Consider the following 25,422-nt stretch of genomic DNA (forward strand, 5'->3'; position numbering starts at 1 on the left):
GAGTTTCCAAGGAGCGCCTGGCGGATTCGAACTGCCAACCTTTTGGTTAGCAGCCGTAGCACTTAGCCACTACACCTACACGCAACAATACTGGATGTTGTCATTCTCTCTAATGTCTGTCAATTTGATAAGTGAAAAATATCTTCGTTGTTTTCATTTGATGACTTTTAAGGAGGTAAAGAACCTTTTCGTATGTTTACTGGTCCTTTGCATTTCTCCTTCTTTGAATTATAAATTCCTAATCTTTCTCTAAAACCAAACCCATTGTTATCGAGTTAACAGAAAAATAATTGGAGAAAACAAAATACTTAATTGTTAAATTTCAGTTTCTGTGTGCACCATCATAATAAATGGAGAAAATATTGAAGTTGTCAAAGGTTTCATTTTACTTGGATCTGCAATCAATGCCCATGGAAGCAGCAGTCAAGAAATTAAATGACGTATTGAACTGGGCAAATCTGCTGTAAAAGACCTCTTTAAATTATTGAAAAGCAATCATGTCATTTTAAGGCCTAAGGTACTCCCGACCCAAGCCGTAGTGTTTTCAATTGCCGCATACACACGCGAAAGCTGGGTAATGAGTAAGGGAGGCCGGAGAAGAACTGATGCCTCTGAATTATGGTGTTGGCGAACGCAGTGCCATGAATCACTTTTGTGTGGCTTTTCTAGCCATGGTCTTATAACTTCCACCCAAGTCATTGGGCAGGACTGTGCAGATATGGTAATTGTGGCCCACCAAAGGGATTGGCTAGCTTTGCCATCCCTCTGGGCTTGAAATGAGGCACCCCAGAGGCAGGAAAGAAGAGAACAGCCCACACCCCCAAAGGAAGGAGAGACCAGCAGGAGAGACCCGCAGGAGATGGCACAGTGGGCCTCTAGGCCCACAAAGCAAGAAAGCTGAGTGCCTTTGGGCAGAGAATGAAGGCCAGGGAGAGGAGTGCCTGCAGACACAGCTAGGAAGACTATCCTGATGGAAGAACTGTATCCCTGAGTGTTCCTGAGCCTGAATTACAACCTGTTACTTCCCTAATTAACCCCATAATCGTTGAGTATCGTCTGAGTTCTGTGTGACCACTGCAATGAATTATCGAACCCAGAAAAAAAGTATAGAGTACCGTAAGAGAGATGGTTGGTGTCAGAACTGGTAAAAATGGCGGAAAGAGGAGGCTTTTCTGGCCTCCATCTCACAGGAGTCAGCCTTGTGTTGTTGATCTTGCTTCTCCTTCCCGCTTGTGGGGTTGGAGGTGGTCAGACGCTGCTTCCACACTGTTTTTAAAGTGAAGAATACTGAATATACCACAGACTGCCAGAAGGGCAATCAAATTTGTCTTGGAAGAAGTACACCCAGAATGCTCCTTAGAAGCGAGGATGGTGACACTTCATCTCACGTACCTTTGACATGTTATCAAGAGGGACCAGTCTCTGGAAGACACTATGCTTGATAAAGTAGAGGGTCAGCAAGAAAGGGAGATCGTCAATGAGGTGGACTGACACGGTGGCTTCAAAGATGAGCTCAACCATAGCAATGATTGTGAGGATGGCTCAGGACCGGGCACTGTTTCGTTTTGTTTTACATAGGGTCACTATGAGTCTTAACTGACTCCAAAGCACCTGACAACAACAATCTTTACCTACTAAATGGATGGCAAATTGTATTAGCCTATAAATGATGATGGGACGATCTTTCAATATCAACTTGTACTGGTAGTCTCCAATTTAGGAGTCACTACGAACCACACTAACAACGATCTGTTTTGGTTTTTTTGGTAGATCTTATCGTTTTTATCGTTAGTAATATGTACTAGATACAATGTTGCAGCACGTAATTTGCTGATGTTATCATTTTCATGACGACCCACAAAGACAAATAAAGATCGGATTTATAAAGACACTGACAATAAAGGCAATAATAATAAAAACTAAAAAAAAAAAATTAGGTATTCGACTTAAGTCAGAACCAACTCATAACAGAGTCATCAGAACGGAAGTGCATCATATATCAGGACTACCTGTACTGTGTTGGCTGCCTAATCCAAGGTACTATAAGCAGAGTCACTGTAGTACACCACACCAGAGGACACATTCAGGGGTGGGCCACCAGTGGTGGGTAGCAGTGGGGGGACAGGGGCAGTCTCCAGTAGTGGTGTGGTTGGGAGCACTTCCAAGTAACATGCTAGGGTAGCGGCTTCCAGGCTGTGATGAGAGAAGTCTACAGTGATGGGCCGTGTAAAAAGTATAACTTATAGGTTTAGGAAATTCACGTATTGATGTTTTTTTTGGGGGGGGGAGGTTTTTCACATGGCAATCTAGTGACTATACCTGGTACATTAAACTCTGCACTGACAAAACTGATACCGTTGTGCATCTAGCTTCGTTTATAAGCACCAATATTTCTAAGAACTAAAATCCAATTGTCATAGTTAATTTTATTTGACAACTTGGCTAGGTTACAGTGCCCAGTTATTTGGCCAAACACTAGTCTAGATGTTGCTATGAAGTATTGCTATGTGATTAACATTTAAATTGGCTGGCCTTAAGTAAAGCAGATTACCCTCCATAATGTGGATGGGACTCATTCCATCAGTTGAAGGCCTTAAATTGAAACTTGAGGTTTCTCAAGGGAGAATGAATCTACCTCCAAATTATAAATAGACATTCTGCCAAAATCCCTCTCTCTCCTACCACCTAACCTACCAATTTGGGATATAAGACTGTCAGAATTTCCAGCCTGTTGCCACCTATGGATTTGGATTTGCTAGCTCCCACAATCATTTAAGCCAATTCCTCAAAATAAATCTCTCCCTCTATCTTACTGGTTCTGTTTCTCTAAAGAACACTCACTAAGACACTGATACGGTGACTTTCTGAATTAAAAGATATAGGTATTTAAAATTTTGCTGCAAAAAAGTGCAATCTAATAGAGACCGCTCCTGCATTTTAGGGTGTTGAATACTATCCACAAAACATATGAGCTGCATAGGAAGAAGTTATCAAAATAAATTAAGAGTCTATGAACACAAAAGGTGCCTTGGTGGCACACTAGTTAAGCACTAGGCTGCTAACTGAAAGGTCGGTAGTTTGAACCCACCTGCCGTTACATAGGACAAAGATGTGCCAATCTGCTGAGTGAAAAGATTACAGCCTTGGAAACCCTATGGGGGCAATGCTTTGTCCTATAGGGTTGCTATGAGGAGGAATCAACTCCACAGCAATGGGTTTGGTTTATGAGCACAAAGAGGAGTTAACAGACATCGAGCTCCTAAAAACAGTAAATGTTTATCAAACATCTTATTCTAATGACCCAAACCTCCAGAATAATAAGACTATTAAAAAAAAAAAAAGCTATTACCCACGTAAAATCGTAATCACTTTTTTACAAAATGCTTTGAAGACAATTCCTTCCAAAGTTATTCAGTTTTCTAATTCTTAAGTCCATTTGAAAATATTGAAATTTTCCAGAAAATTATCTATTTCATCAAAATTTGGAACACTGTTAGCATCTACTTTTTAAAAATTTAGAAAGCATTCCAAAAACGAGAAAAAGATTAAAACTTACCTTGACTTTGAGCCAGGTGAAGAATTTTTGACGTGACATATCTGGCAGAATCTGATTCTGTAGGCTCAGTATTGATCTTCTCCAGCTGAGCCAGGAGTCCCACAATCCGAGAATTACTGGTAAGGCTAAAAAGATGGTTACTTCACATTAGGGCATATCTGACACCAACTGCAAACTTAATACTAGAAAAGTCACTGCTTAAAAATTTTTTTTTAATTCTACCTTTCTAAAAACATTAAGCATTTAAATATGTCATGTTACCTTTTCACTCTGTTCTATAGCTTTACACTGTTAAAATTCTATTAATTTATGTGAGAAGTACATTTTACTTCAGAAAACCACAAATTAGAAACGTGCATTTAACCCTGCCCACTCTTTCCACTCTCCAGGAAGGCTTTTTACCATTTCTCTGGTCTTCTCAAACTTGAACATCCCGTACCCTTTCCGCATTCCACTCTCAGTTAATGCCCAACTTCATACTGTTACAACCAAATAAGAATACACTCAGCTTCCCATCACCATGTCCTTAAGCCTATCTGCCTCTCTCCCATAAGTATAAAGACATGGATGGAAATGAAAAACACCAAAGTCCAAATAGTAACTACCTCAAGGGACGAAGGAGAAAATGTTATTAGGCAAAAGTACACACTGTATCTCTAACTTTTTATTTCTTTAGTGATCGGTGCATAGGTACTCATTATATCATTCTTTACTCCTTTTGATTTTTAGAAATATTTCATGATTTTTAGATAAAAAATTCTGAAGAGACAAAATTAGTTTATGTGTTTAAATTTTTACTGATTTTCTTTTTCTTAAAATCTTGCAGGTGAAAGAAATGGTTCCTTAACACTGTTACCATCAATCTGAATGAGCAAAAACTTTACCATTTTACTATGAGAAATTCCAAACATTAACAAAAGAAGGAAAAAACTGTATAATAAACTATCACGTACCTGTCACCCAGCTCCAACAATTATAAGCTCATGGACAATCTTGTTCCACACATACCCACCTACAGGCACACACACCCACTGCTTAATTTTGAAGCAAATCTCAGAGAGCTCATTTCCTCTGTAAATACTTGTTTATGAGAACTCTTTAAAAAATACATAACTACATGGCACTCTTACCACTACTGGTAGAATAAAAAGTGGTGCAGCCACTGTGGAAAACTATTCAGCAGTACCTTCAAAAGTTAAACACAGTTACCTATGGTAGCACTTCCACTCCTAGGTATGTACATAATAGACTTGAAAAGCAAGGACTTGGACAGATACTTGCACACTGCAGCAGTATTCACAAAAGCCAAAAGATGGAACAACCAAAGTTTCCATCAACAGATGAGTGGATAAACAAAATGTGGTATGCCTATACAACAGAATATTATCCGGCCATAAAGAGAAATGAAATGCTGATACATGCTACAACACGGATGAACCCTGAGGCCAGTAAGCTGAATGGAATAAGTCAAACATTGACAAATATTATATGATGCCACTTACATGGAATATCTAGAATAGGCAACTGCATGGAGACAAAGACTTATTAATAGTTATCATGGGCAGGGAGTAGGGGAGAATAGGAAGTTATTGCTTAAGGGGTACTGAGTCTCTGTTCACGGTGATGAAAAACACTTGGAAATAAATAGCGGTAATGGTTGCGTAGAGATCCTGGGTGGTGAAAAGGTTAAGCACCCGATTACGAGCCAAAAAGGTTGGCGGTTTGAATCCACCCAGAGGCGCCTCGGAAGACAGGCCTGACAATCTGCTTGTGAAAAGTCACCGCCTTGAAAACCCTATGGAGCAGTTCTACTCCACACAGATGGAGTCACTATGTGTCGGCAACTGACTACAGCAAGAGTCGTACAACATGGTGAATGTAATTAATGGCCCTGACTAGGCCCTCGTCTTAGTTTCTTACTGCTGCTGTATCAGAAATATCACAAGTAGGTAGCTTTAAGGAACAAAAATTTATTTTCTCACAGTTTAGGAGGCTAGAAGCCCAAATTCGGGGCAACAGCTCTAGGGGAAGGCTTTCTTTGTGTGCTCCGGGAGAAAATTCTCGTCTCTTTCAGCTTCTCTTCCTTGGCTCCTCCGTGATCTCCATGTGGCACCCATCTTTCTTCACTTGTGCTTCTTTCTTCTGTGCCAGATCTGCTCTTCTGTATCTCCAAAAGCGGACTAGCTTAAGGCACACCCTACACTGACATGGCCTCATTAACATGACAAAGAAATCCCTATTCCCAAATGGGGCTACATCCACAGGTAGAAGAGCGAGGATTTACAAGACATAATTTTTGGAGGTCACAATTCAATCCATAACATACCATAAAAATGGTTAAAATGCAGTTTAGCACAACTAGTAAAAAACATTTGCCTTGAGCATTATGCTCTTTTAACAACTAATTATATGAGATCAAATGGACAACAGCAACTCAAAAAATTAGATAGGAACCTTAGAGGGCAGTGAACTTATGTTAATAAGGGCAGAACAATTCAGAAAAGGATGGTGAGAATGGCTGCAGAACTAACTCCAAGAGTATAATCAATGTCACTAAAGTGTATGAGAAACTGTTGGAAAAAAAACCTATGGAGCACAACTCTACTCTGACACACATTGGGTCTCCATGAGTCAGACTCAACTGGTTTTTAGTATCTCCAAATGTGCTAGACTCTCAGCCCATTACTGCCTGTGCCAGCTCCATCTCAGGATACCTAGGAGTCAAGAGTCACGTCCCTTCCCCAGCCACAGTCAACATTTACCCCTCATTCAAACAAAATAGCCCAGCAGTCCATTAACCTGTGAGCTCTGTGAGGTCAAGACTGAGCCCGCCATATTCAAAACTGTTCTTCAGGCTGAAACAGCAAATCTTTTGTGATATTTATTTTACCACGATGAAAACAAAAGAAAAAAAAACGGTTAAAATGGCAAATGTTTTGTTACATATTATTTACCACAATAAAATAAATACATACATGTTGTTACTAGTTCTCAGCTTCCATCAAGGTGACTCTAAATCATGGTGACCTTATGTAAAACAGAATGAAATGATACGTGGTCCTGAGTCATCCTCACAATCAACAGCATGTTTTGAGTCCACCACTGTAGCAACTGTGCCAATCCACCTCACTGAGGGTCTCCCACATCCTCACTGGCCCTCTACATTTTGCCAAACAGGATGTCACCTGTAGTGACTGATCTCTCCTAATAATACGTCCAACCAAGTGAGTCAGAAAATGTTCTGTTATGATCCATGAGGTTCTCCTTGGCTAATTTTCAGAAGTACATCACCATGTCTTTCTTCCTACTCTTAGTCTGGCAGCTCCACTGAAACCTGTCCACCACGGGTACCCTGCTGATATTCCAAATACTGGTAGCACAGCTTCCATCATCACAGCAAATCACCACAGTATGACAAACTGACAGAAGGGTAGTGTGTATAAATATATACACACACACAAATACAGTGCATATACTATATGCAGTGCATATACCCGTTACTGTCAAGTCAATTCCGACTCATAGCAACTCTATAGGACAGAGTAGAACTGCCTCAGAGTTTCCAAGGAGTGCCTGGTGGATTTGAACTGCCGGCCTTTTGGTTAGCAGCCTTAGCACTTAACCACTATGCCACCAGGGTTTCCATAATACATATACCACATATATATACAGCTACTATATTACTACCATACAAAAACCAATAATACTTTACTATCAAATTATCTACTCTATGTTTAAATTTATCAAATTCTCTTTGTTATTTTCTTAATGGTTGGTTTACAGTAACCAAACAAGGTCTACATATTACATTCATCTTTTAATTTGTAACTTCATCACTCTCTTTTTTTTTCCTTTCCTGGCAATTTACCTGTTGTTGAAGAAACTTAGCTTTTTGTCCTGTAGAGATCCAACATTCTGAATTTTGCCAATTACATACCCATTGTAACATTAATATGTTTCTTTATTTAATATTTTCTGAAAACTGGCAGTTGAACATAAATGCCTAATCTGATTGAGGCTTGATTTGCTGACAAGAATTCTCTATAGATGGTATTGTAATCTTCCATAAATAGGCAAACAGTGTCTGGTTATCTTTCGTTTGTAAAGTAAGCAGTCACTAATGACCATTGCCTAGATCTATTAAAAAAACTGAAAAATAGAGGTACTCTTACCATTCCAGAAACCCTGGTGCATACTGGTTAAGTGCTATGGCTGTTAACCAAAGGTCAGCAGTTGGAATCCACCAGGCATTCCATGGAAACTCTATGGGGCAGTTCTACTTTGTCCTTAGGGTCGCTATGAGTTGGAATCAACTCAACAGCAACAGATTTGGTTTTTCTTTTTTTTTTTTAAATCATTCCAGTCCTTCTTCATTCATTAACTAGGATAATTCCATAAAAAGAACATTCCTTTATTTGGTTGACATGGCTTGAATTGTGTCCCCCCCAAAAAATATGTGTCAACTTGGTCAGGCCATGATTCCCAGTATCGTGTGGTTGTCCTCCATTTTGTGATTGTAATTTTATGCTAAGGAGGATTAGGGTGGGATTGTAACAGCACCCTTACTCAGGTCACCTCCCTTATTCAATGTAAAGGGAGTTTCCCTGGGTGCGGCCTGTACCACCTTTTATCTCTCAAGAGATAAAGGAAAAGGGAAGCAAGCAGAGAGTTGGGGACCTCATACCACCAAGAAAGCAACCCCAGGAACACGGAGTACCTGTGTCTGAGAAGCTCCTCAACTAGGGGAAGATTGAGGACAAGGACCTTCTTCCAGAGCCCACAAAGAAAGAACAGCTTCCCCTGGAGCTGACACCCTGAATTTGGACTTGTAACCTACTAGATGGGGAGAAAATTAATTTCTCTTTGTTAAAGCCACCCACTTGTGGTATTTCTGTTATGGCAGCACAAGATGACTAAGATATTGGTTATCATGGTATAATCATCAAGAACCAAAACCAAACTCACGGCCATCAAGTCGATTCTGACTCATAGCGACCCTACAGGACACTTCAATATTTCTCCATTTATTACGATGTTACATACAGAAACTAAAATTTTAAAATTTAACAATTCAGTGTTTTGTTTTCTCCAATTATTTTTCTCTTAACCGTCATTTGTTAGTATTTATCAGTAGGTTTTTTTTTAAATAAAACTATTCAAAAAATTCAACATCGAACAATTCGCAAACATACACAACACATACCATACTTGTGCTGTCAATTCCAACTCATAGTTTTCAAATTAAGAGTTTGCTTAATCAGTAACTCTAAAAAATTAAATTGTACCACTACCAAAACAAAAAAAAATTGCATCTAAATAATTGCTTTCTAATAATCATGCTCTTGCAAATGACGGACAGGTTAACAGATAAACAGAAGGAAGGCCAAGTAAATGAGAACGCGTACAAGCAAGTGCAATTTCCCTCTCTAATTTTCTTATCTACGAAATTAAAATCGAACAAATAGTCTAAGCCAGCCCGCTACCTCACATCTGACATTGTAGTCTGCTGACACTACCGAGTCACAGAGTGAACACCAGAGGGCAGCTCTACCTTTCAAGTAATTTTTAAACTTTGGAAAATATGAGGGTGATGGGGCCAAAAGGCAAAAAAAAAAAAAAAGGTGGGGGGAGCTAATACAATCAGCAATTTGAACTACACTGCAAAGCAGAAAAATGTTAGAGACACTTAAAACGGAATGTAGCTACCCTAACATGCTTTACTTTTACATGAATCAAAGTGAGGCCAAAGGCCAATCTTGGGAATTTCATCTACAATTATTGTTCTTTATTTTAGTGAGAAAATCATGCAATCGAAAACATGATCCATGCGGAACACATCAACTCAAGTTAACTTTAAAAGGCATGTTTTAAAGGCGCTACTCCTCAAACATCTGTTTCATTATACTGGTCTCACATTGCTTTTCATTCTTTTGATTTTACAGTCAATTTTATTCTCTTTAAAACATTAACTTTCTTGGATATTGCAAAATTTCCAATGGCATACAGATTATTATTTTTACAACAAATAATTTCTCAAGACAAGGGCAAGAGCTATAAAACCTATTTTCACATAACAAATAAATTTTATACCTTTTCCAGCTTAAAATGTAAGTCTGATGCAAGTAATAAAAATATCCTCATAAACAAGGTAAAACATATCACAACAAAACTCCAGAAAAGTACACTGAAGTTTTTTACTTAAATAGGACTCATACAGACCAAGATTTAATTTCAAATAATATGGGTTTTTTCCAAAATGCACATTATTGTCTTTCGGAATTGTGTGTTATTTACATAACCATTCTTCTTGCTTTAATGACATTTTCACTTTCTCTCCAAATACTAAACACTTTACTTTCCCCCAGCATAAATCAAAGGGCAATAAACAGAAATTTCTTTATCATTCTTTTTGTAACAATAAATAAGTTTTGAAAACAATATTCTCCTCCAAACTGAAAAGAATAATTATTTACTTCTCCAACCACCTCTTACATAATTACTTTATAAAGGCAATAAAGTCTTCTTTATTTAACAATCAATTCTAAATCAATACTATCAAACGACTTGTTGAAGACAACCAATAAAACCTTGTTAAAATTTTAAACTGCCTGGATTTATAAGGGTCAACAATAATTAATCAAGTTTTTCTTTAAATTTCTTCACTAATGTTAAAAAAAACTAATGCTAATTATTTTGTTTTCATTATTTTTTCTAACTTCTCTGGTCATGTTCTAATGGGATTTTTAAGTGATTTGTTCCATATTAACAGGAGTTAGAGCCAAGCACATGGGCACTCAATTAAAGCCACACTTCTAAGCCTCATTTTTAGCTTAATATGAAAGTTACTACAGGCTAGATCAGAGGTTCTCACTTTTTTTTTTTTGGCTTCATGGTACCTTTATACTCTTAAATTATTGAGGACCCCAAAAAGGCTGTTGTGTGTATGTGCGTGTGTGTGCATGTGTGTGTGTATACATATATATATTTTTAATCATGCTATAAACTTTTAAAATATTTATTCATTAATATGAATTCACCTAAAATAATAGTAAATCCATTACACGTTCATGTAACTCACACATTTCTATGAAAAAATAACTGTATTCTCATAGTTTGAAAACTATGAGTTGGAATCAACTTGACAGCACATTTTTACAAATCTCTTCAGTGTCTGGCTCAAGAGACGACAGCCAGACTCACATTGACTTCTTCTGCAGTCAATATGTTACAATATCACATATCATGCAGCCACCGTATACTCATGAGACAATGAGAATGGAAAAGGCAAATAATGTCTCAGTATTACTATGAAAACAGTTTGTCCTCATAAGCCTGAAGCCTATAGATGACACTTTGAGAACACCTTGGCTAGGTTATACTGCCAAAATAAGCAATCCCACAACCCCTGTGGCTTTTTCAACACAACAAAAGTTTAACTGCTATTAAACATTACTCTTCCAATACAGGTCAGCAGAGGGCTTTACTCATCACAGTCACTCGGGGACCCAGGCTGCTAGAGATGCTTCACAACAGCTTGGGGGGAAAAAAAGAATCATAACAAATGGCATACTAGCTCTTGAAGTTCTCATCTGGAAGCAACACATGTCACTTCTGCTCACATTTCACTGGCAAGTCACAGTCATAAATTAACTTCAAAGAAGAGAAAACGCAATCGTGCCATGTGCCCAAAAGGAAAAGACCTAGAATATCTGTGCCCAGCCCTAGCGACAACCACACCAGGAATGGCCAATGTCTAAGCTCTGACCAATGAGATGTGAACAGAAGAGAAGAGACAAATGCAACTTACCAGGCTTTGCCCTTAAAAAGATTAGGACGTGCATCTTCTTTCCCTGTTCCCACTGGTGATGAGATGGTGAGAACTAGAGAAAATGCCTTGGTCCCAGAGACAGAAGGCACATATTGAAGGAATCAGACCACTCTACTGCCCCTGAACAATCAATCACCTCTAGATTAAGACAGAATTAAGCTTGAATATTTAGCCACTGTATTTTGGGATCTCTGTATGGAAACCCTGGTGGCATAGTGGTTAAGTGCTAAGGCTGCTAACCAAGGGGTCGGCAGTTCAAATCCGCCAGGCGCTCCTTGGAAACTCTATGGGGCAGTTCTACTCTGTCCTACAGGGTTGCTATGAGTCAGAATCGACTGGATGGCACTGAGTTTGGTTTTTTTGGTGGTTATACCAGTTCACCCTACACCTGAACTAATACAGTGATACAATGCTATCTTAAGTACACTCTGCTTTTCGTCTGAACCAAAGGAAATGTTTATATATAATTAAATCAATTCTAGTATAGTCAGAGTCTATCATCAAGCTAACACCATAACAGAAGACAATACCAGACAACAGAAGACCATAACACCATTAATTGAAGTCAGTGTAAAAATACTTTACAGAAGATAAAAACCAGATCTAGAGAGATTACTTTATAAACAGGGGAAAAAATCATCCATTCTCCATTTTGACACTCCTAAGCACAGATGAAACTGGAAAGATAACAAAATGCATATCCTAAAAGCTGGACTACTTTTTGTCTTTACCAATAGCTTAATTTAGAAAAAAAATAAAGCTCCTTTTGAGAGCTATTTTACCTGTTTCCAGAGGTCGATTCTAGTACATTCATTATCATTGTCTAGTCTGTAATTTCTATCTGTATTTCCTCTTTGACCTAAGAGTTGTTCAAGAGACATCTAATTTCAAGGTAGAAGAGCTTTGTTACTATAAGCAACCTGATTCTTTTTCCCCTGTGTAAACAACTTGATCTTTTTGCCTGGCTAACCAAGATTAAGGTCCAAAATTTTTCTAGGCTATGTCTCATTGTTGACGACTGTGGTCAATTTTTCCTGCACAGCTTATGTTTTTCAACTTACTACCCCTCCTCCGTCTTCCCTCCACCAAAAGTTTTCTTCATACGTTTCTTAAAGCACATCTTTTGAATATATGTCTATTACGTTATTTCAGTTTCTTCTTTGGAAATTCCAATTACAAGGACACTGGATTTCTTTTGCCAGTATTCAGTGTCATCTTTTTTTTTCTCTAAACCTTTTTTAACTCTTTGTTTATACCCATTAAATTGTGTCTACTTTCTCCATCACTACTCTACGTTTCTTGCTGTACCTTTACAGTATCTATCCACCCTCACGCTCCTTCTAAGTTAGTTTTCCTTTCTGTGATAATTTTTTCTTCTGTTTTCAGTATTGCCAGCTCACATTCCATCTCCACTTGATGACGCACTATGCCACCCCCAAAGTTAGTCCATCGAGGTCATCCAATTCTGCTTTATGATTGTCATTCACAGAGATAATTGCATCATTCAAGCTTTTTAGTTTTTGTTTTTTAGTTTGTAGTGGAATACCTTCATGAAAATTTTCACCTGCTCCATAAAGCATTATTTCCAGTAAAGACCCTTTGTTAGGATGTATTAACTATCATTCTTTTTTATAGTACCTCTTTAATTACTCATCATTGAATGTGTTGGATTTTCTTTGATCTGCAACTTGTACAAGACGGGATGTGGGAGAAAGGCCAGGGTACTAATCCAGGCTAACTGGTTCTCACAATGCAATGGCTCTCTCCTCTGCTGCTACAGAGACAGATTGCTTTGGGTAAATTCTGCTTATGACTGTTGTATAGACCGCCTGCTCTGCTTCTCTGAACCAATCCAGGTCCAATAAAGGTTCTGCTTCAGCCCTGCACAACCCAGGCATGATGAGTTGCAAATTGTTGCAGAACAATTCAGGGTGCACCCATTACCCTCTGTAAGTATATTTTTGCTGTATATCTTTCTAAGATATGCTATATTGGACCCTTTGGTCCTTCTCTGCACTTTCTCTTCATTTCATCCCACGTGTCTTCTGCCCAATTAAGCCGCAGTTGGCAATTCATACATGTATTGCTGAGTTTGCATATGATCCCTCATTTCTCCAAAAATGGAATTTGCAAAAGCATGGGGTTGTTTGTTCTCCTAGTTTTTACATTTTTTTTAAATAGTACTTTAGATGAAGGTTTACAGAAGAAATTAGCTTCTCATTAAATAGTACACATATTATTTTAACACTGGTTAACAGCCCCATGACATGTCAACACTCTGCCTTCTCGACTTTGGGTTCCCTATTACCAGCTTTCCTGTCCCGTCCTGCCTTCTTGTCCTTGGCACTGGGCTGGTGTGCCCCTTTAGTCTCATTTTGTTTTATGGGCCTGTCTAATCTTTGGATGAACGGTGAACCTCAGGAGTGACTTCATTACTGAGCTAAAAGAGTGTCCAGGGGCCAGTCTCTGGGTTTCTCCGGTCTCTGTCAGCCAGTAAGTCTGGTCTTTTTTTGTGAGTCAGAATTTTGTTCTATATTTTTCTCCAGCTCTGTCTGGGACCCTCTATTGTGATCCCTGTCAGAGCGCTAGTGGTAGCCGGGGCACCATCTAATTGAACTGGACTCAGTCTGGTGGAGGCCATGGTAGTTGTGGTCCTTTAGTCCTTTGAACTAATCTTTTGCTTGTATCTTTAGTCTTCTTCACTCTCTCTTGCTCTGAAAGGGAGTATCAGTGGAGTACCTTGGATTGTTTTTTTGTTTTTGTAATTTCAAGGAGGAAATGGGGAAAACACAATTATTCAGTGATGTCCAAACTGGTAGTTCAGAGTTAAAATTTTTAAGGGTCTCTTGGCTGTTGTGAAGTGAATGGCTGAGAAAAAGGAATCAAGAGTAGAAGCAGAAAAGTAAGTAAGACTATTAAAACAGTCTAAGGGAAAGATTATGAAAGCCTGGTCAAGCGAGCGACAATGGGCATGGAGAAGTGCAGAGATTAGTGACACACATTCTAGAGGTAAAATTTACAGGGTTCACTGACAGCCTAGATGTGGAGCACTAACAGAAAAGAGAGTTAAGGGTGACTCCAGATTTTTAGCTTGCACTTGCAGGTAGTTAGAATGTCACCAACTGAGAGAGCCTAATGCTAGAAGATGAAAAGATATGCAAAGGTTTGGTTTGGGGAATACACTATACTGGAGATAACTATGAGGCTTCCAAGTGGCAATATCTAATAGGCATTTAGTTATAAAAGGGTGGGTCTCCACTTTAGACAAATGTGAATCAGTAAGGCTCAATGAAACAGCATAAGGATAGTGTGTAGGCTGAGAAAGAAAAGGCTTAGGACTGAGCCCTGAGGAATATATAGAGGTCCTAGAGAGGAAAAGTCCAGTAAGTAGACTTAGAAGCAGCGGTCAGTTAAGGAGGAGGGAAAGCATGAGAGCATGGTGTCATAGAAACCAACTAAAGAATGTTTCCAATAGAAGGAAAAAAAATCAAAACGAAATGTCAACTGGGCAAACTACCACTTAAAAGGTTAAATAAGATATGAGCCCCCCAAAATTCCACTGACCTACAATTATGAAAACTAAAGGTGACTTTGGATTTCCATATTCCACCAAGACAGGATAATAGGGACCGACTGTACCCTCCCTCCTGAAAAAAACAAAAATGGACAAGATGTATGAAACAACAGTTTTTCAAGACAATGAACATCAGGCAACAAACAACAGTGGTCCCTGAGAAACAGGAAATTAATAAGTTGCCCCTGCCTACTGTACTGAGAGAGTTCCATACAGGATGGAGAACCTAAGCACAGCCCAGCAGACTCCTGAAGTTGAGGAGCCAAAATGGCTAGAATTTGAAGGAAAGACTACTGAAGAGGAGAAAGTTGTACAGAGAGAGAACCCCAGAGTCTGCAGAGGATCCCTCTCAAATATTCAGCTGAGTACAGATCAGTGCATAAATGTAAGGCAACTATTCAAGGCTAGCAAAGGAGCCAATTGAAAGGATTAGAAGTAACAGTGCCAGGTGCTCACACAGGATGGGGAATTGTGTCTTTTACCAACTATCAAAACAAAAAACTCTCATAATTAACAGGGCACTGTGTAGGTTACACACAAGGGTCTTGCCTCAGTATTGAGGATTAATTAGTCACAGGCTGAGAACAACTCTGGGGCCCTGGTGGCGTAGTGGTTAAGAGCTCAGCTGCTAACAAAAAGGTCAGCAGTTCGAATCTACCAGCCGCTCCTTGGAAACCCTATGGGGCAGTTCTACTCTGTCCTAAAGGGTGGCTATCAGTCAGGATCAACTCAATGGCAATGGGTTTGGTTTGGAGAACAGCTCCAGTCCCATCCAAAAAAATTAAAAGTAAGACTCAAAAGAATCAAACTGTTTCCAAGTAACTTAACTGCATCGCAGAATAAGACTAAAGAACACTTAAATACACAAATGTCCTGCACTCAGCAAGGTAAAATTCACCAATCAAAAATTATCCAGGAAGCCAAGACAGCGGAATACACAGTGAGCCCTCTTTAAAACAAAGACCCGAAAAAACAAGGGGAACGAGTATATTTGTGACAAGCTGGGAGCCCTGAGCATCAAACGCAAGCTTAGACAACGAACTGAGGGGCAGGGGGAGGAACAGACCGTTCAGAAGCAGAGAGGAGTTACCTGACCTGAATCACAGGGAGCCCTCAGGTACCATTCCCGGAGTGGCAGCAGTGGCAGCAGGCTGGTACTAGCGTTTGGCCGCAGTTTCCTCAGGGAGAAGCAGTCGGCCACACAGCCTACTCACACCTCTGGAACCTGAGGAGAACGGCGCTCTCGGAAAAAGCTGAATACTTACGTATATATTACTGAGCACCCCCTCCCCCCGCCACGCACAAGCTGGCTTCAGCAGCTGAATCCCTAGGCCTGAGACAGACCCTGATGAGCACCTAGAGCCATCCTCCCAGCCTTGAGGAAGGAAAAAATTTGCAATTGGGAGAAAAAGATAATTTGCTAGCTCCATCAACCAGGGACTGGGGGAGCTCAGGACAGAAGCGGCACCTGTCCAGGCATAAACCGTCTGTGGACCTTGAGCACCTTTCCCTTCTGCATGGACCTGTGTGGGCCTACCTCGGAAGAATATGCCCTTGTTGGCAAACTGCAACCATTTCAGCAGTGCGGTGGAGAGGTGGTGGGTGTTTGACGTTTGACATTGCTTTGCCTATTAAACAAGGTCCTCACCTACCCACATCAGGGACCTAAGGACTGGAAGCTCCACTCAGGTCACCCAGCCGCCCAAGACAGGGGTCCAAATATAACTGGTACCTCCTAGTCCTTATAACCAAAAATTTGGGGGGCCCATGGTCCCTCTGCAGAACCCGCCCACCAGCACGCTCTAGGGAACAGAGACGTGTTTTCTTCAGAGACACTTGGGGGTCGGTTCTCAGCCCCCTGCCATGTTCAGAGCGTGACCCCCTGCTGCAATCAGATACCGGTATATACGCCAATCACCCCTGCCCCTCTAAGACTGTGGGGCAGAGCCTGTACCACACAATTGATGATCAGTTACCTGGAAACCTGAGCTGAATTCATACAAGAAAACTGAATGGACTCCTAGACAGATATACCTCATCACAGCTCCAGCCAGCTGGAGACAGGACACTAGAGCTCAAAGGTGAAAATAATCAAGCTAGCCCACTCAAGCAACCCACAGGGTATGCCAAAACAAAACAAAGGAAGCAGCTACGACACAGTAAGCAAGCACAAACTAATACAATAACTTATAGATGGCTCGGAGACAGCAGTCAATATCAAGTCACATAAAGAAAAAGACCATGATCACCTCAATAGGCACTCAAAACAAAGAACCCAGGGATCTTCTAGATGAAAGTGCATTCCTGGAATTACCAGATGCAGAATACAAAAGTTTAATATGCAGAATCCTTCAAGACATCAGGAAGGAAATGATACGACATGCAGAACAAGCCAAGGAGCACACAGATAAAGCAACTGAAGAAATTAGAAAGATTATTCAGGAACATAATAAAAAGTGTAATAAGCTGGAAGAATCCATAGAGAGACAGCAATCAGAAATTCAGAAGATGAACAATAAAATTACAGAATTAGACAACTCAACAGAAAGTCAGAGGAGCAGAATTGAACAAGTAGAAGCCAGAATTTCTGAACTCGAAGATAAATCAATTGGCACTAACGTATTCGAAGAAAAATCAGATAAAAGAATTTTAAAAAATGAAGAAACCTTAAGAATCATGTAGGAATGTATCAAGAGAAATAACCTACCAGTGACTAGAGTACTAGAACAGGGAGGGATAACAGAAAATATAGAGAAAATTGTTGAGGATTTTGTTGGCAGAAAACTTCCCTGATATTGTGAAAGATGAGAAGATATCTATCAAAGATGCTCATCAAACTCCACATAAGGTAGATGTTAAAAGAAAGTAACCAAAACATATTATAATCAAACTTGCCAAAACCAAAGATAAAGAGAGAATTATAAGAGCAATGAGGGATAAATGAAAAGTCACCAACAAAGGACGGCCAATAAGAATAAGCTCGGACTACTCAGCAGAAACCATGGAGGCAAGAAGGCAATGGGATGACATATTTAAAAAATTGAAGGAAGAAAACTGCCTGCCACAAGTCATATATCCAGCAAAACTGTCTCTTAAATATGAAGGTAAAATTAGGACATTTCCAGATAAACACAAGTTTAGGGAATTCGTAAAAACCAAACCAAAATAAAAAGAAATACTAAAGGGAGCTCTTTGGTTAGAAAATCAATAATATCAGGTATCAACCCAAGACTACAACACTGGACAGGGCAACCAGAAGTCAACCCAGACAGGGAAATCCAAAAACACAAAGATTATTTAAAAAAAAAAAAAAGCCCAAAACAGGGTAACAGCGATGTTATTATATAAAAGAAGACAACATTAAAATAATAAAGAGGGACTAAGAAATATAATCATATACCTTCCATACAGAGAGGTATGTACCGAAATACAAAGAAATAAAAGTTAGTTTTAAATTTAGAAAAGTAGGGGTAAATAATGAGGTAACCACAAAGGAGACAAACTATCCTATGCATTAAAATAAAATACAAGGGAAAAATACAGACTCAGCAGAAACAAAATCAAAAACAAATATGAGGAAAAGACAATATATAAAGAAAATCTACTCAGCACATAAAATCAAGTGGGAAAAACAAACTGTCAACAACACACACAAAAAAAAAGTCAAAATGATAGCACTAAGTTCATACCATTCCATAATTACCCTGAATGTAAATGGACTAAATGCACCAATAAAGACAGAGACAGTGGCAGAATGGATTAAAAAACAAGATCCCTCTATATGCTGCCTATAAGAGACACACCTTAGACTTAGAGGCACAAACAAACTAAAACTCAAAGGATGGAAAAAAATATATATCAAGCAAACAACAATCAAAAAAGAGCAGGACTGGCAATATTAATTTCTGACAAAATAGACTTTAAAGTTAAATCCATCAGAAAGGATAAGGAAGGACACTACAAAGGGACAATACACCAAGAAGATATAACCTATTAAATATTTATGCACCCAATGACAGGGCTGCAAGATACATAAAACAAACTCTATCAGCACTGAAAAGTGAGATAGACAGCTCCACAATAATAGTAGGAGACTTCAACACACCACTTTCGGGGAAGGACAGGATATCCAGAAAGAAGCTCAAAAAAGCCATGGAAGATTTAAATGCCACAATTACTCAACTTGACCTCGTAGACATATACAGAACCCTCCACCCAACAGCAACCAAGTATACTTTCTTTTCTAGTAAACATGGAACATTCTCTAGAATAGACCACATATTAGGTCATAAAGCAAACCTCAGCAGAAACACTGAAAAATTACAAAGCATCTTCTCTGACCACAAGGCCATAAAAAGTGGCAATCAATAACGGGAAGAGAAATCAAACACTTGGAAACTGAACAATACCCTGCTCAGAAAAGACTGGATTATAGAAGACATTAAGGGTAGAATAAAGAAACACAGAGAATCCAATGAGAATGAAAACACTTCCTATCAGAACCTTTGGGACACAGCAAAAGCAATGCTCAGAGGTCAATTTATACGAAAAAATGCACGCATCCAAAAAGAAGAAAGGGCCAAAATCAAAGAATTATCCCTACAACTTGAACACATAGAGAGCAACAAAAGAAAACCACTGGCACCAGAAGAAAACAAATAATAAAAATTAGAGCTGAACCAAATGAAATAGAAAACAGAAAAACAATTAAAAGAATTAACAAGAACAAAAGCTGGTTTTTTGAAAAATCAACAAAATTGATAAGCCACTGGCCAATCTGACAAAAGAAAAACAGGGGAGGAAAACCCGAATAAGAAATGAGACGCTTGATATTACAACAGACCCAACTGAAATTAAAAGAATCGTATCAGATTACTATGAAAAACTGTACTCAACCCAATTTGAAAACCTAGAAGAAATGCATGAATTCCTAGAAACACACTACCTACCTGAACTAACACAAACAAAGGTAGAACAACTCAATAGACACATAACAAAAGAAGAGATTGAAAAGGTAATCAAAAAACTCTCAACAACAACAAAAAAAAAGCCCTAGTCCACAGGTCTTCACTGCAGAGTTCTACCAGACTTTCAGAGAAGAGTTAACACCACTGCTACTAAAGGTATTTCAGAGCATAGAAAAGGACAGAATACTACCAAACTCATTCTATGAAGCCACCATATCCCTGATACAAAACCAGGTAAAAACACCACAAAAAAAGAAAATTACAGACCTATATCCCTCATAAATGTAGATGCAAAAATCCTCAACACAATTCTAGCCAATACAATTCAACAACATATCAAAAAAATAATTCACCATGACCAAGTGGGATTCATACCTGCTATGAAGGGATGGTTCAACATTAGAAAAATGATTAATGTAATCCACCATATAAATAAAACAAAAGACAAGAATCACAAGATTTTATCAACTGATGCAGAAAAGGCATTAAACAAAGTTCAACACTCATTCATGACAAAAACTCTCAGCAAAATAGGAATAGAAGGAAAATTCCTCAACATAATAAAGGGCATTTATACAATGCCAACAGCCAACATCACCCTAAATGGAGAGAGCCTGAAAACATTCCCACTGAGATCAGGAATCAGACAAGGATGCCCTTTATCACCACTCTTCTTCAACATTGTGCTGGAAGTCCTAGCCAGAGCAATTAGGCTAGATAAAGAAATAAAGGGGATCCAGACTGGCAGGGAAGAAGTCAAAGTTTCTCTATTTGCAGATGACATGATCTTATACACAGAAAACCCTAAGGAATCCTCCAGAAAACTACTGAAACTAATAGAAGAGTTCAGCAGAGTATCGGGATACAAGATAAACATACAAAAATCAGCTGGATTCCTCTACACCAACAAAAAGAACATCAAAGAGGAAATCACTAAATCAATGCCATTTACACTAGCCCCCAAGAAGATAAAATACTTAGGAATAAATCTTACCAGAGACGTAAAAGACTTATACAAAGAGACTACAAAACACTTCTAAAAGAAACCAAAAGAGACTTACATAAGTGGAAGAATATACCTTGCTCGTGGATAAGAAGACTTAACATTATAAAAATGTCTATTCTACCAAAAGCAATCTATACATTCAATGCAATTCAGATCCAAATCACAACGACATTCTTTAATGAGATGGAGAAACAAATCACCAGCTTCATATGGATGGGAAAGAGGCCCCAGATAAATAAGGCATTACTGAAAAAGAAGAACAAAGTGGGAGGCCTTACTTTACCTGATTTTAGAACCTATTATACTGCCACAGTAGTCAAAACAGCCTGGTACTGGCACAACAACAAATACATGGACCAGTGGAACAGAATTGAGAATCCAGACATAAATCCATCCACATATGAGCAGTTAGTACTTGACAAAGGCCCCAAAACAGTTAAATGGGGAAAAGACAGTCTTTATAACAAATGGTGCTCGCAGAACTGGATATCCACCTGCGAAAAAATGAAACAAGACCCATACCTCACTCCATGCACAAAAACTAACTCAAAATGGATCAAACACCTAAATATAAAATCTAAAACGATAAAGATCATGGAAGAAAAAATAGGGACAACGTTAGGAGCCCTAATACATGGCATAAACAGTATACAAAACATTATAAAGAATGCAGAAGAAAAACTAGATAACTGGGAGCTCCTAAAAATCAAACACCTATCCTCAACCAAAGACTTCACCAAAAGAGTAAAAAGACTACCTACAGACTGGGAAAAAGTTTTTAACTATGACATTTCTGATCAGCAACTGATCTCTAAAATCTACATGATACTGCAAAAACTCAACTGCAAAAAGACAACCCAATTAAAACATGGGCAAAAGATATGAATAGACACTTCACTAAAGAAGACGTTCAGGTACCTAAGAGATATATGAGGAAATGTTCACGATCATTAGCCATTAGAGAAATGCAGATCAAAACTACAATGAGATTTCATCTCACTCCAACAAGGCTGGCATTAATCCAAAAAACACACAATAATAAATGTTGGAGAGGCTGTAGAGAGATTGGAACACTTCTACACTGCTAGTGGGAATGTCAAATGGTACAACCACTTTGGAAATCCATTTGGCACTTTCTTAAAAAGCTAGAAATAGAACTACCATACGATCCAGCAATCCCACTCCTTGGAATACATCCTAGAGAAATAAGAGCCTTTACATGAACAGATATATGCACACCCATGTTTACTGCAGCACTGTTTACAACAGCAAAAAGATGGAAGCAACCAAGGTGCTCATCAACGGATGAATGGATAAATAAATTATGGTATATTCACACAATGGAATACTACACATTGATAAAGAACAGTGAGGAATCTGTGAAGCATTTCATAACATGGAGGAACTTGGAATGCATTATGCTGAGTGAAATTAGTCAGTTGCCAAAGGACAAATATTGTATAAGACCACTAATATAAGAACTTCAGAAACAGTTTAAACTGAGAAGAAAACATTCTTTTGTGGTTACGAAAGCAGGGAGGGAGGTAGTGTGGGAGAGGGGTATCCACGAATTAGATAGTAGATAAGAACTACTTTAGGTGAATGGAAAGACAGCACACAATATAGGGGAGGTCAGCACAATTGGACTAAGCCAAAAGCAAAGAAGTTTCCTGAATAAACTGAATGCTTGGAAGGCCAGTGTAGCAGGGGCAGGGGTCTGGGGACCATGGTTTCAGGGGACATCTAAGTCAATTGGCATAATAAAATCTATTAACAAAACACTCTGCATCCCACTTTGAAGAGTGGCGTCTGGGGTCTTAAACACCAGCAAGCAGCCATCTAAGATGCATCAATTGGTCTCAACCCACCTGGATCAAAGGAGAATGAAGAACACCAAGGACACAAGGCGATTTCAAGCCCAAGAGACAGAAAGGGCCACATGAACCAGAGGCTACATTATCCTGAGACCAGAAGAACTAGATGGTGCCCGGCTACAACCAATGACTGCCCTGACAGGGAACGCAACAGAGAACCCCTGAGGGAGCAGGAGAGCAGTGGGATGCAGACCCCAAATTCTCATGAGACCAGACTTAATGGTCTGACTGAGACTAGAAGGACCCTGGTGGTCATGGCCCCCAGACCTTCTGTTGACCCAGGACATGAACCATTCCCAAAGCCAACTCTTCAGACATGGATTGGACTGGACAATGGGTTGGAGAGGGATGCGGGTGAGGAGTGAACTTCTTCAATCAGGTGGACACTGGAGACTATGTTGGGATCTCCTGCCTGGAGGGGAGATGAGAGGGTGGAGGGGGTTAAAAGCTGGCAAAATGGACATGAAAGGAGAGTGGAGGGAGAGAGCAGGCTGTCTTATTAGTGGGAGAGTAATTGGGAGTGTGTAGCAAGGTGTATATGGGTTTTTGTGTGAGAGGCTGACTTGATTTGTAAACTTTCACTTAAAGTACAATAAAAATTATAAAAAAAAAAAGTTACCCAGTATGTTCAACGAGAATAATCGATCAAGCAAAATCAACAAAGAACTGACACAAACATTTAGAACTGACAGACAAGGACATTACAATAGTTATTATAACTTTATTACACGTATGGAGCCCTGGTGATGCAGTGGTTAAGAGCTACAACTGCTAACCAAAAGGTCAGCAGTTCAAACCTACCAGCCACCCCTTGGAAACCCTATGAAGCAGTTCTACGCTGTCCTATAGGGTCACTATGAATCGGAATCAACTCAAAGGCAATGAGTTTTGTTATATGGATGCAGAAAACTTTAGTGACATAGAAAATGTAAAAAGATCCAAATAGAGCTACGATGTCTGAGATAAAGAATACATTGGGTAAGATTAACAGCATATTCAACACTGCGGAAGAAAAGATGAGTGTACTTGAAAATAGTGCAGTAAAACTTATTAAGTATGAAACAGAGAGAAAAGAGAATTAAAGAGAAAAAACTAGCAGAGCAGTGAGCTGTGGAACAACTTCAAGGAGTCAAATACACATGTAATTGAATTTCCTAAAGGATGGGGAGGAGGGACAAAAAATATATTTAAAGAAAAAATGGCCAAAGTTTTTCCAACTTTGATAAATTATACACCCAAGAAGCTCAATAAACCACAGGTACAAGAAACATGAAGAAAACTACACCAAGGTACATTATAATCAAATTGCCCAAAACCAGTGATAAAAAGAAAATGTGCAAAGCAGCCCAAAAGCGCAGCCAGATTTTTGAAAAAGACAGGTTACATACAGAGGAACAAACATAAGGATGACAAGGGAATTACTTCAAAAGTAGCTTAAGCAAGTGATAAGACAGTGGGGCAACATATTGTTTACAGTAAATCTCTTTAAAAGGTAACTGACTGTTTAAACAAAAACAATAACAAAGCAATGCTGTATTTATAGTATATTAAAAAGCAAATGTACAACAAAAATAATACAAAGATCAGGAGGGAGAAATAGAAGTATGCTGCTGAAAGGCTTTAATACTACCTACTCTGTTCCTCCTGCCTGCATCTTATAAGGACCTTGTGATTACACTGGGCCCATCCACGTAATCCAGGATAATCTCCCCATTTCACTCAAGATGTTTAACTTAATCACATTTGCAGAATTCTTTTACCATGTACAGTAGTGTTTTCAAATGTTCTGGGGATTAGAACACGGACATCTTTGTGGGGGCATTATTCAGCCTACCACAGACACAAGTTACCAAAGTTCACTTGAGAATAAATAGAAAACCCTGAATAGTAGTATACGCATTAAAGAAAATTAATTTATACTTAAAAGCTTCCCACAAAGAAAATTCCACGCTGAGATGGCTTCACTGACGAATCCTACCAAACACTGAAAGAAGAAAAAATAACAATTATATCTAAACTTTTCCCAAAAATTAAAAAGGAGGAATTACTTCCTAAATTCAAAATTTTATGAGGTCAATACTATCCCAATATCAAACCAGACAAAGACACTGCAAAAAAAACTAGACTAACAATATGTCTCATAAACACAGATGCAAAAGTTGTAAGTAAATCATATAAGACAGTATATGAAAAAATTATAATAATAATATATCATGGCCAAGTGGGGTTAATCCAGAAATGCAAAGCTGATTTAACATTTGAAAATCATTCAGTACAATTTACCATACTAACCAACAAAAAGACAAAATCCATAGAATCATCTCAATAGACACAGAAAAAGCACCTGACAAAATCCAACACTCATTCTAGATAAAAACTCTCAGCGAGCTAGAAAAGTGGGGCATCTCCTCAACATGATAAAAAGCATCTACCGAAGCTTATAGCCGAAATCCTGCTTAAAGGTGAAAGAAGGAACTCTTCCCCTAAGATCAGAAACAAGGCAAGATGTCCACTCTCATCACTTCTAATCAACTGGAGTTCTAGCCATTGCAGTCAAAGAATAAAAAGAAACAAAAGACCTCAAAACTGGTAAGAAGTAAAACTGTCTTTATTCACA

At 38.8% G+C, this 25,422-nt stretch overlaps 1 protein-coding gene across 3 annotated transcripts in view; it reads right to left on the bottom strand.

Annotated features, from left to right (window-relative positions):
- AGTPBP1 (ATP/GTP binding carboxypeptidase 1) overlaps window positions 1–25,422 on the bottom strand; it is a 186,516-nt gene that overhangs the window by 142,264 nt on the left and 18,830 nt on the right. For 2 of the 3 annotated variants that reach the window (XM_049895307.1, XM_049895308.1), the window contains exon 3: window positions 3,557–3,681. In XM_049895307.1, the coding sequence (XP_049751264.1) occupies window positions 3,557–3,681 (125 nt within the window). Of the gene's footprint in view, window positions 1–1,115; window positions 1,818–3,556; window positions 3,682–25,422 lie in introns of those variants that run through there. The other variant, XM_049895309.1, reaches the window with a different exon arrangement.

Source organism: Elephas maximus, chromosome 9, assembly GCF_024166365.1.
Source record: "Elephas maximus indicus isolate mEleMax1 chromosome 9, mEleMax1 primary haplotype, whole genome shotgun sequence".
Lineage (NCBI taxonomy): Eukaryota > Metazoa > Chordata > Mammalia > Proboscidea > Elephantidae > Elephas > Elephas maximus.